The sequence below is a fragment of the Balearica regulorum genome, chromosome 1, assembly GCF_011004875.1.
Source record: "Balearica regulorum gibbericeps isolate bBalReg1 chromosome 1, bBalReg1.pri, whole genome shotgun sequence".
In the NCBI taxonomy this organism is placed as follows: domain Eukaryota; kingdom Metazoa; phylum Chordata; class Aves; order Gruiformes; family Gruidae; genus Balearica; species Balearica regulorum.
In genome coordinates, this window is record NC_046184.1 from 203,087,627 (window position 1) to 203,101,550 (window position 13,924).

The 13,924-nt window shown below is 36.3% G+C and overlaps 1 protein-coding gene across 2 annotated transcripts in view; it reads right to left on the reverse strand.

Moving 5' to 3' along the window:
- Positions 1-530: 530 nt before the first annotated feature.
- Positions 531-13,924, reverse strand: part of DYNC2H1 (dynein cytoplasmic 2 heavy chain 1) — a 180,606-nt gene continuing 167,212 nt past the window's right edge. For both annotated transcript variants that reach the window (XM_075742293.1, XM_075742292.1), the window contains 4 exons: positions 12,962-13,071; positions 12,539-12,620; positions 4,938-5,054; positions 531-1,105 (listed from right to left, as the gene is read on the reverse strand). In XM_075742293.1, coding sequence (XP_075598408.1) covers positions 947-1,105; positions 4,938-5,054; positions 12,539-12,620; positions 12,962-13,071 — 468 coding nt within the window. In that variant the 3' untranslated portion in view covers positions 531-946. The remainder of the gene's footprint in view (positions 1,106-4,937; positions 5,055-12,538; positions 12,621-12,961; positions 13,072-13,924) is intronic.

Sequence of the window (13,924 nt, forward strand, 5' to 3'; positions counted from 1 at the left end):
TCAATTCTTATATTGAGACTTCATCATTCTTCAGTAATGTTGCTTCCTGCTGGAGTTTGGTTTCATGCTTCTTCTGGGATTTTGTCTAACTGCACACCGAAACTATGGCAGCATCCCAACATGATACATCATGACTCAGTGAAATCAAACCTGAGTATCCTGCACTAAGAACAAGATTCCAAGGGTTTCTCACATCACAGACCAAAATTTTATCCCTCTGTTAATCACTTGACACCTGGGTGAAAATCTCGTTTGCCTACGGAATTGTTTGTCTATCTTGGGCATTTATGTGCACATTCTTACTGGAATGTAGTACAGTTTCATAAAATGTTTTTTTTCAGTAGATTCTGGATAACAACCGTGATGGTAGACTAATGGAATTTGTAACTCCACACGAAGTTTATGAAGCTCCTATTATTTACTACCAATAAAAAGAAATACAATTACAAGTAAAACATCATTAAAACAGATTGAAACATTTATCCTGATTTATATAATCAAGTAAAATATTCAATTTCAATTACAACAGGTAAGTTTTATAATTTTCTTTTATTAAATAATGGAGGCATAACAGTTCAAAAAGAATAATGAAAAAAATTATCAAAGAAAAAATGCTGACTTTGAATTTATACTTAATATTTATGGGCAAAACATAAGAGATTTCAGCAAGTCTGAGAAAGAAATACAGCACATTACAATCTAGAGAAACAACCCAAATTAACAGTTTGCTGAATAGTGCCATGTCAACTTTTACAATATCCCACAAAGATACAATGAAGTTCTATTCAAAGAGAATTTATATATCTTAAAAAAATTAACAGGGGAATTTATAAACCATTGCTTTAAAAATGTATAAGCAATGAATCTAAAGTTTTCTTTTAATAAGAAACAATTGAGATGTTTAAATAATTCTTAACTTTAAGAGTTAATTTAATGCAGTTTCAGATTACTGATTTTTTAAAAATAAAGCAGCGCCGCATTGAATCCACTGGTCTTGGTTTCCTCCACAAGGTACATCAATATTTGTCACCACACGGTCTCTCTCCACGCTAGCGTAGACTGGTAAAGATATACATTCCTCTGGAGAATATGGACCAAATGCATCCTGTCAAAAAACAAGCACTTAGTTATCACTTAGACAACAAAACATGAGAAAGGAATAATCCGCAATGATATGGTATCTAAAGCTGGACCCTAAGATAGACACTGCAGCCTTGGACAGGCAACACTTGGTCCAAGCTGCAAAGGAGAAGGATTACTAACGAAGCAGAGACTTCAGAAAATTCACTAGACTACTCCATATCTAAGCCTCTACTTTTTCTCTCCAGTTTCTTAAACCGAAACCACAAGAACACCTAATAGGGGTGATCCTATGAACTGCATATCAAAATCTTCTTTCAGCTAAAAACCCCAAAATTACATGTCAAAAGCTTCTGCAAACCAGGGGCAAGGGAAGCGTTGAACAGTTCCCGGAGGGCAGAAGGCCCCTCGGGAGCACCAGGGCTGTGCTGCAGGCTGGAGTCCTGGGGCAGCCCACGCTCGGCAAGCCCGGCTGCCTGCCCGCCATGCCTGCAGCACAGCCCCGCTGCTCCTCCTCTGCTGCAGCCCCAGTTGTGATCTGCCTGCCTATATATTGATATATATGTTTTCCATCACACTCAAAATCTCCTTTCCTGTCAAGGAAAAGATGTCAGATTTTCAAGAATCAAGTAACAAAGCAGCACACTTGTCAGAAAGGAATTTGAAACAAGAATGAGCACCTTTTTAATGCAAATCACATCAAATGTGAGTTAGTGAAGCTCCAATATTAGAAAAATAACTAAAAACAGGAAAAAGGAAACACGCAAACAATAATTGTTTCAAACACTTTGCCTTGTATGTCAAGTGTAAGTCATTTCTGAAGAATCTTGTTGTTCCTTTTGAAAATCAACTTCCCATGTCTTTGAACATCAGTGTTTAAATCCTTACAGAAGGTCTGTGCACTGTAGGAGTTGTACAGAATAACTTAATAACCAGAAGTTTATCAAAAGAACTCAGCTGTTCTCAGAAGGATTATATTTACCACATTTATTCCACTACTCAAGTAAACAAAATGCTGGCCAGTCTGAGAGTAAAATGTTAATCACGGACTTTAAGTTTTGCCAAAGCTGGGAGGCCAAAAGCTCCCAGAGGCCTCAAAGACCTCTTTTTATACCTTTTTTGGGTCAAAATAGCTGTTCTCGGGCCTTTCTCAATCCCACTGATGTTTTAAGGAATCACATTATTTCAGGGTTAAAACCATTCATTCGGTGAAAGTCTTTTTGAACCACAAATCCTTATGTCCTTGGCTTATGCACAGTCCAAAAATTCTCTTTGTCTAGGCTGCCTCACACACGGTTCCATCCCCCTTAGCGACACCCTTCACAGCTTGGGATCTATCAGTGAATTAAAACTGGAAAGGACCTTCACAGTTTAATGAGAACAAGCATCATGTTAGTAGCTTAAAATACTCCATTTTGAGCATTGCAGCCTTTTGAGGGGGTTCTCTCAGAGAAATCCTGTAGGCTACTTTTTTACTTTTCTTTTTTTTCTTTCCCCCAGAGACTTCACTTTATTTTAGTTTGGTTGAAAATGACCTCAAAGTACTGCATTATAAATACACAGATTTTTTGCTCACTAGATTTCATAAGAGATATTTATGGGGAAAAGAAAACAAATTAAAAACCTAAGAATCCTAAGATAATATGTTCTACTTCATGCACTCTTCTCCTAAGGAGAGGATAACGAGATAAGGGGAAGTGCATAATGTCCCGATTCTGCCTTGGTTTCTGAGCACAGTGTTTGATTGTGGACAATTTTTACAGTGAAGCCCATAGCAAACCAACTTATTGGCAGAGCAATTCAGAAATGTGCTCCTTAGAGATTCTTTATATTTAAAATCTGGGCATTTGACACATTTTGGCCTGCGTTTTAAAATAATTAATTTTTTTTTTTTTCCCAACACAAAATACTTTAGTTGCTGTTCATTTCAAATATGAAGTACATTGGAAGAAGTTTAATTCACTAATTATTGAACTATCTCACTTCTATGTTTTATAGATAAAGGTCTCTGCTGATGTCAGACATAACTTCTGAATCTTATCTTTGACGTTTAAAGAATATAGACTGCTATCCAGAAAAACACTTAAGAATCTGTTTTATTTCTAACACAAGATGAATGTTTTTCAGAATGAAGAGAGGATTACTTATAATCCTCATTTTCAGTGTGCATAAGATAAACATTTGGTGTTACCATGTAAAACCAGGTATATTGCCATCCTCCCCCACCCACCACTGAGGCTATATTAAGACGCCTGGCACTTCTGTATTTATCCCATACAACATCTTTCAATTAAATTAGAAATCTGTTTATTTCTCTGAATGAAACAAACCTTGTGAACTACTAAAGAACTGAAAAATCTTTCACTGATCAACTTTGTAATAGATTTTGTGGGATTTTTTTGTTTGTTTTTTTTGTTGGTGTTTTTTTTTTCTTAATTTTCAGTGTTTTCTTTCCCATCGAAGCTGAGAGCAGTAGGGCAGATGGTGGCTAGTAACCAAAGTCTAAATCTTGACTATCATACTTCTAATGCTGTACTATAATATAATGCTATACTTCCAGTGCTAGAAATAACAATGAGGAAAAAAAAAGTTGGGATACAGCAGAGTTTTAGTAATGGAGCTCCTTGCACAATATCTATCACAATACATCACAAATCTCATCATTGTCATAAGTAATGATAATTAATAAACTCAATTCTAAGTGAAATTTCAACTCCATGGGTCCAGTGAACTTTCTTCTCTAACATTCTTCTAACCAAACCTAGCCCCTTCTCTACAGAGAACTCTGCAGAGTTCTCCAGTTAATAAATTCATTTGCTTGATGAGTTAATGTCTACAGGACAGGATAAAAGATTACATTATTTTTCAATTTTTGTATATAGCTAATTTTACTTATCATGATAAAGAAGTGGAAAAAACCTGCATTCACCCCTATTTTTCACTTTCTACACTCAGACCTGATTTTTTATGTAAAAGTCTTAATATATTTTCTGTTAGATCTGTATGTGGGATTCTTCTCATCTGTCTGTCCCAGAGTTAGTGGTCTAGGCTGTCTCTAGAGGCACATGTAGACAGAGATTTATCGCAGTTACCTTATGATGGGATGGACTTCCTGCGATGCCTATCTTTTACTGAGGCCAAAGAAGGAGCTAAGGCATCTAAGTCATACCGGGCAATTAACTTTTAGACAGCTAAATTTAGATGAGATTAATTCTACAATAAGCTTGGTAGATATGAGACTGTAAGTACATGAATTTATAATTCCTACACTTCCTTGAATAAGTTCTATATAACTTTTTGCTTTATTTATCAGAGATTGCTATTATAATTGGAGAGCAGAAGCAGTAACAATTTTTACCATTTGGATTGCTTCACTTTCATCTTACCTAGTGCTGCAAGCATTGGCATTTTTTTAAGTTAGTGTAAATAGGGGAAAGGCTTTCTTTGCTTACAGATCACATCATGCTCTCTATATTTTTATTGCTGTTGCATTTTAATTTAATGTTTAAAATGCAAAGAAAATATATTCTAGGAATGAACTCCCAAACTCATGTATACATTTACTAAATACACTTTTGAAAATAGGTTAATGTTCTTTAAAAGACAAGGAAATAAAGGTATGACTGAAATAAAGCCTTTGTCTTAATCTAAACAATAGAGGCTAAACAGTATTGACAAAATGATGTTCTTTATATGAGTTTTATATAAAAGAAGTAACTGCTTTTCCTATCAAAGACAGGGATTTTTATTTTGAAATGAGGAGGATAACAAGTCGACAACATCATACTGAAAAGCTACTACACAGAAAAAAGTGAATTATGGGTCTTGAAAGTTTTGGGCTTTTAATAATTTAGTACCTGTGGAATCCAGGCCATGTAACAAGGGAGAACAGATGACACACTGGGAGAATCATGCAGATTTTCTGAAAGTCGATTTCCATCAAAACTGCAGCCTTCCAGTTGTAAGCCACTGATCTGCCATGGAAATATAAAATATTCAAACATACATAACAGACTTGAAATGTCAGTAATAAATTACAACCATTTTTACTGTGACCAAATTTTTAAATAACAGGAAACTAATTATTGTAATGTTCTGTGTGAGAATAGGAAACATGATTTAAAAGCAAGAGCTGGACCATGCTGCAGCATGAACTTCCTCTGATTTGGAGTCACAGTCTTTGAAATGTTAGAGAAAAATACCTGTAAATGTCATCATTTATGAAACTGCAGTTGCCTGGCATTAGATTAACGGAAATATGATAGCAGCAGCCAAGTACACAATCATTACAAAGTCAAGAAGAGGAGAAGAACAATCACTGAAATAAGCATGACTTCCTGCTTGGAAGTCTGAGCACAGCTTTCAAAGAATGGAATGCACGATTACACAGCTTCTGCAGAGGCCAACAAAGTATATTGAAATAATATGGTAGAAAAACTTATTTAACATGATTCAAGATTTCTTAGATAAACTATTGTTTGGAAAAAATAAATAAGAACCATACGTGCTTCTATAAGTAACTAGACAATGCTTTATATGTAACATTTTCTAAGTGCTTTCTTTTAATTAATAAGTACTTGCAGCCTCTGAACTAAACATTCTCTTCTTTCCTTCACTAAAGTCCTGCATAAATTAATGCCAATGATATCTATTCTGGATTTCTTCCAAACAAAATTTTCAGTATCTGTTGATCATTTTATTTTCTCAGTACAAATAATAATAGTTTGCCAGTATAAATAATACAAAGATGGTGAAGGGTCTAGAGGGGAAGACGTATGAGGAGAGGCTGAAGCCCCTTGGTTTGTTCAGCCTAGAGAAGAGGAGACTGAAGGGAGATCTCATCGCGGCCTACAGCTTCCTCACGAGGGGGAGTGAAGGGGCAGGCGCTGATCTCCTCCCTCTGGTGACCAGTGACAGAACCCGAGGGAACGGCATGAAGCTGCGACGGGGGAGGTTTAGGTTGGATATTAGGAAAAGGTTCTTCACTGAGAGGGTGGTCGGGCACTGGAACAGGCTCCCCAGGGAAGTGGTCACAGCACCGAGCTTGACTGAGTTCAAGAAGCGTCTGGATAACGCTCTCAGTCATATGCTCTGATTCGGCTGGTCCTGTGTGGAGCCAGGAGTTGGACTCGATGATCCTTATGGGTCCCTTCTGACTCAGGATACACTATGATCCTATGATTCTAATAATAGCCAGTGTGGCCTGCTGAAGTGAAAACTTCAATTTTAGCAATAATAAAACTTAACTCAGTAATAACTTTCATGCAGCTTATTAAAAGGCTAAAATCTTAAGCTGGAGCAGATGTCTAACAGAAGCTACAATCTGAAAATTGTCTGTCTGTTATACTATCATACTAAAGACCTGAATTAAATACATGATACTGAGATAGGCTTTCACCAAATACAAGGTTCATAAAGTGGTGCTGGACCTAGGAAATACAATGCTTTTGGAAACCAGATGAGTGACCACATACCTAAAGTGGAGAAAAGTATCATTTTCTAATACATTTTCTCTTGCACAAAATTTTAAAAAGTGTACTAAATTTTAAAAAGTGGTTAAAGTATGATGTTACAATGAAGATCTGTATCACAGAAGATGTAATGGAAATAATTTGCTTGGGTAATTACAGTATTCTAAAATTATTTATTTGATAAGAAATCTTGCAGTTAAAGAGTAGTACAACAGGGGTTACTCTCATGCTTGAAAAGCAATGCTTTCCTCTCAAGTGTTGGGGTTTTTTTGTTAATAGTCTATTAACTGTATACTAGCTAAGATTATGTTTCGCGTTTTTAATAACTAATTATTCTTTTCATTGAGAACAGGCATTGCAGTCATAAAAAAATTGTTGCTTTAAAGTCATATTTCTGTTCTAACTCTAAGCTGAGGACTCTTCCTTATAATGTGCAATACACGTATATACAAATTCTAATGTGAAAAATAAGGTTATAAAAGATTGCATTTTAAAAAGCTATAGAAAAAAGCTGTGATTCTCCTTGGACAGACAGTAACCAGAGAAGTTGCAACATTCTTTGAAGTAATCTGTGCTCCATACAGAATAGGACTCACAGCAAAGCCTCCAAAATTGTGGATAACCTGAACCAAAACAACCTCAAATGTAAAGCTCAGTGTAGTATGACTTTTTTTCTAACTTTAACTTCCACAAATTATTATAACAAGGCCTCAGTGAAATAGATTAATTTTTTTTAGACTTTCTATTTGGAACTGCAAAAACTTTTTTTCTCCTTCAACCTCTTGTCAAAAGCTTAAGGTCTTTTCTTTGTTATGAAAGTGTAACACTCCTCTCCCTTCTCCTGCCAAACTTTTGTGATCATTCCTTTGAATCTTCCATAAGATTTTCAGGTTTGTTGCTTTTAAGGCACAGTGTTATCATATAACATTTGATATTTTGTACCATTTCTTTTCAAACTCAAATTCTCGCTGCTCAGAGAGATTTTGGAAAAAGCTGGCTTTTTCTAGTAAAAGAGAAGTTTGGGTGTCAATGTGCATTCCAGTGTCACTTCTTCTGTCTTGCAAGAAAAAAGAATATGAAGAAAAATATCAGAAAAGGCACAAAAGGAACAAAATCCTACTAATGATTATACTGAGGATTTCCCACAGACTCCTTCCTACTGTTCTCTGCTGTTAACACTGATACTTAAGGCCTCACTTTATTATAAGTACAGGTCTTTAGATTACACTTTATCTCACTATACTTCTGACTAAATGGTTTCAAAGCTCTTATTTATTTATCCCTATCACACAAATATTAGAAAAATTCATCTCATATGTTCTTCTTTCCGCCCTTCCTGCATTCTGCAGGGAATTTTGTTATGGAGTTTAGTTTGATAAATATGTGATTTTGGCAAAGTTATTGAGGGAAGACTGGTCTGATGAAGAGGTTTTAAAATTTATTGTTAGGGTGTTCAAAGGTCCGGCCGTCCTGAACATCTCTAAAAGAAGTTTCTATAGAAGTGGGTCATTTATTGAGAAATCTCTTTCTACTGCAAAGACATTTCTTTTTTTGATATTGGCAGTTCCTTTGACATTATAGTTATGTAAAATCATTTGATCTCCTGGAAATCTTCAACCAATCACAGAAACTCCTTTGAAGATGAAGACCAAAATTCTTACTTTGATTCAATATTAAAAAGCACTGAAAACCCCCCCAACACTGGAACAATGTAATTTTTGATGCTGTTTGGCTGAGTACTCCCATAGCCATGTTCTCATTTCTATGATAAATGGTGTAGAGAAATTACCACTACTATGAAGATATGGATTTCACACTATCTACAATTACCATGCATAGTATTTTTGCAGCTCAGGTCAGAGTAATGGCTGGACTTGACCATAATTTTTAAAATTTTATTCTTACAAAGGATTTTGCAACTACTCGTACCAGTTTAGTTTCAAAAAAGCTATTGTTACTGTGCTGGTTTTAGCTGGGATAGAGTTAATTTTTGTCATAGTAGCTAGTATGGGGCTGTGTTTTGGATTTGTGCTGGAAACAGTGTTGATAATACTGAGATGTTTTAGTTATTGCTGAGCAGTGCTTACACAGAGCCAAGGCCTTTTCTGCTTCTCACCCCACCCCACCAGTGAGTAGGCTGGGGGTGCACAAGGAGTTGGGAGGGGACACAGCTAGGACAGCTGACCCCAGCTGACCAAAGGGATATTCCATACCATGTGACATCATGCTCAGCATATAAAGCTGGAGGAAGAAGAAGCAGGAAGGGGAGGGATGTTCATTTTGATCATACAGATCTGTCCTGGTTTCAGCTGAGAGGATTGATTTTTCTTCATAGTAGCTAGTGTGGGGATACGTTTTGGATTTGTGGTGGAGACAGCATTGATAATATAGAGATGTTTTTGTTCTATGGACTTATTGTTGAGCAGTGTTTACACGAGGCCAAGGCCTTTTCTGCTTCTTGCACTGCCCTGCCAGCGGGATGGCTGGGGGTGGACAAGGAGTTGGGAGGAGACACAGACAGGACAGGTGACCCAAACTGACCAAAGGGGTATTCCATACTATATGACGTCATGCTCAGTTTATAAGGAGCTTGGAGGAAGAGGAGGGGGGGGGGCGGCGGCGTTCGGAGCAATGGCGTTTGTCTTCCCAAGTAACCGTTACGCGTGATAGAGCCCTGCTTTCCTGGGGATGGCTGAACACCTGCCTGCCCATGGGAAGTGGTGAATGAATTCCTTGCTTTGCTTTGCTTGTGCACGCGGCTTTTGCTTTACCTATTAAACTGTCTTTATCTCAACCCACGAGTTTTCTCACTTTAACTCTTCCGATTCTCTTCCCCATCCCGACGGGGGGGAGTGAACGAGCGGCTGCGTGGTACTCAGCTGCCGGCTGGGGTAAAACCACGACAAGATCATAATGAGATTTCCATCTTTTTTTCCTTGTCAGAACAAATTCTAAGCCATCAAAAACTTTTAAAATTAAAGGCAAGAAAAAAAAAATCAAAGAACATGTCTTCAAAACAGTCACTAACTGACAGTGTGACTAAGAAAGTTATACAAAGTATGTGTGAATCTTAGGTTTAAATTCAATGTCCATCCACATTCCTAATTGTTCCAATCCTTAAACAAAGATGTTCTATTAGAATAATAACATATCTTTTGATTCAGGGACTTGAGCATCACCATCCCATGTCCCAAAACAGAGTCTCCCAACCATGTGAGTAAAGAATCAAGTATCTCGGTGGGAATAGTCACAGAAAGTGAAGTAGTAGCATTAGCATAAACTGAGACTGACAAACCTCAGAATAGCCTACACCATGATCTGGTTCTTGTAGGGGATGTGAGAGATCCCATTTTAAACCTGCACTCTGAATCATGTAAAGAAGGACCATGTAGTATCAATAAATCAAATCTTCTGAGAAAAATAATTCATATTTACCAATTCTACCAATTATTTTATCACAAACTTTCTGATAGTTTGAAGATCTATCTTACATAAGAAGAGAGTGGCTTAGCAAAGAGAAATTAATGCAGGTTAATGCTACTTCGATAATATAATCTGAAGACCTGAAAATCGCCAAGGAGTAGGAAACCAGCAGGATTGGGCATATGTGAGTTTATCTTATAGACAAAGAGGTGAATGATCAGGCAGGTTCTAAACTGAAACACAATAAATCATAATGAAAAGAAAATTTCCAAAGGAAACAAAAAAAAGGTATATGTGCAAACACAAAAGTATATCTGTGCATATATACTATTAACTAAACACATTGATAGATGCATACACAATAGGATGCCAAGAAAAATTTTACATTTATTTTAGTTATTCTGCACACAACTGAAATGCAAACAGATCTCCTTTTGCTTATGAACTGAATTTTTAAAGGAGAAAAATTTCTAGTAGTGTTACCTGCAGACAGAAATATCACAGAATCATAGAATGGTTTGGGTTGGAAAAGACCTTAAAGATCATCTAGTTCCAACCCCCCTGCCACAGGCCGGGACACCCTTCACACTTCCAATGAGGAAGTAAGTTAAGTAGCAGGCTCAGGTACACGATGTCAAACTTATAGTGGCCCAGTTCACTAAGGATGGTATGCATTTAAATGGATTTAAATGCATTTAAATGTGTAGCCGAAGCCAGCAAAGGTAGACATGTTATTTTTTGCTAACACTTTCCACCTTGTTTTCACAAGATCTTGTTGTGATTACAATTTATTTTCTTCTATTTCACTCCTACATAAGATTTTCCATTCATGTATTACACTTCCTATTAAAGAAGTCTTCTTACCAGCAATTACCAAAAATCTACCATATAAATTTGCATATAAGAAAAAATTATAAGTTTCAATACACCTGACTGGAGTGTTGTTATAAACCTCTTTCCTCTAATTACCCTTTAATGCTTTAGTTTCCAAGCAGCTAGCAACTGTAAAATATGGTAATATTTTTTAGCATATGAAAATACTTAGATAATATTCATGGATGGAGTCCAGGTATTTGACATTGACTTCCGACATTTTTCAAAGATGGTAGGATGGTTTTGAAGAAGCCCAGATTTCTAGGATCTGCAGCTGATAGTTAGCCTACTAGAATGAGTGGTCTGAGATGTGAAACTCAATTTTGGCTCACTGCTATGAACTTAGAAGCCTTGGCTGAATCTGGAACCTCAGAACATGTGATTTGCACGCTTCGAGGTTTATCATATCCCAGGTTTATCCCAGGGAACCAATCTGCCCTAAAAGTCCCTTGGTTTATATATCTCCAGGTTCTAGACTCCAATCTGCTTCTCACTAAATGAAGTAGGCAACCATTACTTTTATTTAAATCCCAAGATCGAATAATTTTATAATTATATTCTCTAGTTCCAACAGGCATTAAATCAACAAAGTTCAAAAGACTGCATTGTATAAAAGTCAGATTGGATGATTACAGTTATCTTTTCTCGCCTCACAATCTATTAATATTTTAGGAATATGAATTCTTAGGCATTCTGTATTAATAAATATCAACAGTGTCAGCAGCCAACCCAGAACTCTAATATCTGCCTGCATTATCAGATTAGCAAGGGTGCCCTGCCACTTGCTTTCTCTCTCCCAGTCTAGCAATCTCTCTGCTTTAGCTGCACATCAGTACACACTCGCGTGGTGAGTGCCCTGCATTATTCACCCGTGTTTCTGCAAGAACGCAGTTTGAAGTGTCATGCTCTGTGCTGAACACAGCACTTTGAGCTGTGCAGTATTATCATGGGACCAACATACCTGTTGGAAGACGTAGCACAGAAAACTTCTGTTATGAATTCCCTACAAAATTAGGTATAAAAAAAGGTGCAAAGAGATCTGGATTCGGTCAAAGTGGCAGTGCCACCCGAAATGTTAAGAAGCTAAACTAAACCATCTGAGGATTCATCTCCACTTCGCCGCCTAAGCAATCAGTAGTGACTTTACGGCTGCTGGCTATAGCCCTAAATGCCCATTAAAAAATGTTTGGTCTTTATCATATCAAAAGCTAGTCATATTACAGTTTACTTTGGTTTACTTCCTTAGAAGTCTCTTTTCAATGATTCGAGAAATGCTAACACATGGCCTTAGACTTACAGATTTACATGTGTATTTCCTCTTGCTACTTGCTACAAGTCTTTCTGGACAACTACTTTCTGGACAACAGTTAGACATTAACTATTGGAATTTCAGCTTCAATTTTTATCTGAGAGGTGGATGAAGAGAATGAAGCAAGAATACGTTTAAATTTTAAATTTTAAATAAGCACTCTGAGTAGGGAGGGGTAAAAAGATAACTGCTTTCCTTCTCCCATTTCTACAGAATTTTTGCACTACCATTTTTGTAGCTGTATACCATTAACCAGCTTTTGTATCTTAGTTACACCAATGTTTTTATAGCTCAGTTTTCCAGAAAGTTTATCGACAGATGACTTGGACTATGCTAATAAAACGTCCTCATAAAATTCTAGTAAAACATCCTAGTAAAATACCTTAACTTGGAGCTTGCCTTCCTGTATTCGCCCTTTCCATGATGCTGTAAATTTAAGGCTGTCCACTGAACAGCTCATTACTCTGCAAGGGAAACATATATACAGTAAATCTTAGAGACATATAACAACAGGAAATGAAATTCAAAACCAAACCCAATGTATTTTCAATGTGTACCATATCACACTAAGTCTTACTTTGAAGAAAAACACATTTTTTATTTCATCTATAATAAAAAAAAATCAGCATTGAAACAAGTAACTCACAGCTATTCTATTTAAGTGCAAGTAATAAAAATGAGACACCTAATAACAGCAATTGACAAAATTTGTTGGATCTGTGTTCTGAAAATGAAATAACCATCCTCAAGCATAGGGAATAATGGCACATTAGCACACATAAATAGGTAATTATTTTTCCCTCACCTTGCAGTCTCCTGCCGTAAGGCATTGAGAAATGTGTCTGGATGAAACAGCTCTGAAAGGTCTAGGGTCTCTGACAGTAGTTTCTGTTTCTCTGCTTTTTCTACCCAATTCTAAAAGAGAAAAAAAAAATGAAAATAAAGAATCCTGAAGTTATTGCCTGATTTTTCAACAATTTGAGTTAATGTGGATTTGTTAATTATGATGATTAATGAAACAATGCTTGTGTAAATACACTGTAACCTCAAAGATTAATATTAATTTCAATTATTTCAAACTGGTAAACAGAAAATTAACACCATTTAAAAGTATAAAGAAAACCAGCAGTTTATGTGTAATGTGACTCAGGCATTCTAAATAAGCTTCTGTTCCTTTCTTTGTACAGTGCAGCTCACTTTGTACAATGAAACTTTTATCAAGTTTCTAACATTCTCTTGAAATCCTATCTCACCTTTACTAACAGGAGAGTTTATGTTTTCGATCAAAATGGTTACTGTTACTGTCTTTACTAAGTTCTGGCATATAACTCCATGCCCTTCAAGTATGCTTTAAGATCATTCTTTTGTGTAAACTGCACATTACATTCAAGAAACACTTGATTTTCAATCTGCAGTAAGAGTTTCTACAAGTACTTACATTTTTTAAAAAAAAATCTCTTAATATTAGGTTGATGCTGACATTTTTACTGTGTGGAGTTTCAAAAGATGTTTCTGATGTATTAGTTTGAGACATGAATTCACAGAATTTCTGATAAGATAAAACCTGGCCTCTGTTCTATTTGGCAATAAATGAAACAAATAGAGGTGGGGGGAATAACTGGCCTCAATTATCCTTACAGAACACATGTCCCAACCTACTTCTTTCACCCTGTCTTACATGTGGCTATGAAGCCTGTTATTAGGAGCAGCCAGCTTGGAATTTGCAGTCAGTGCAATGCATTATGTGCCAACATGATGAGAGACACAC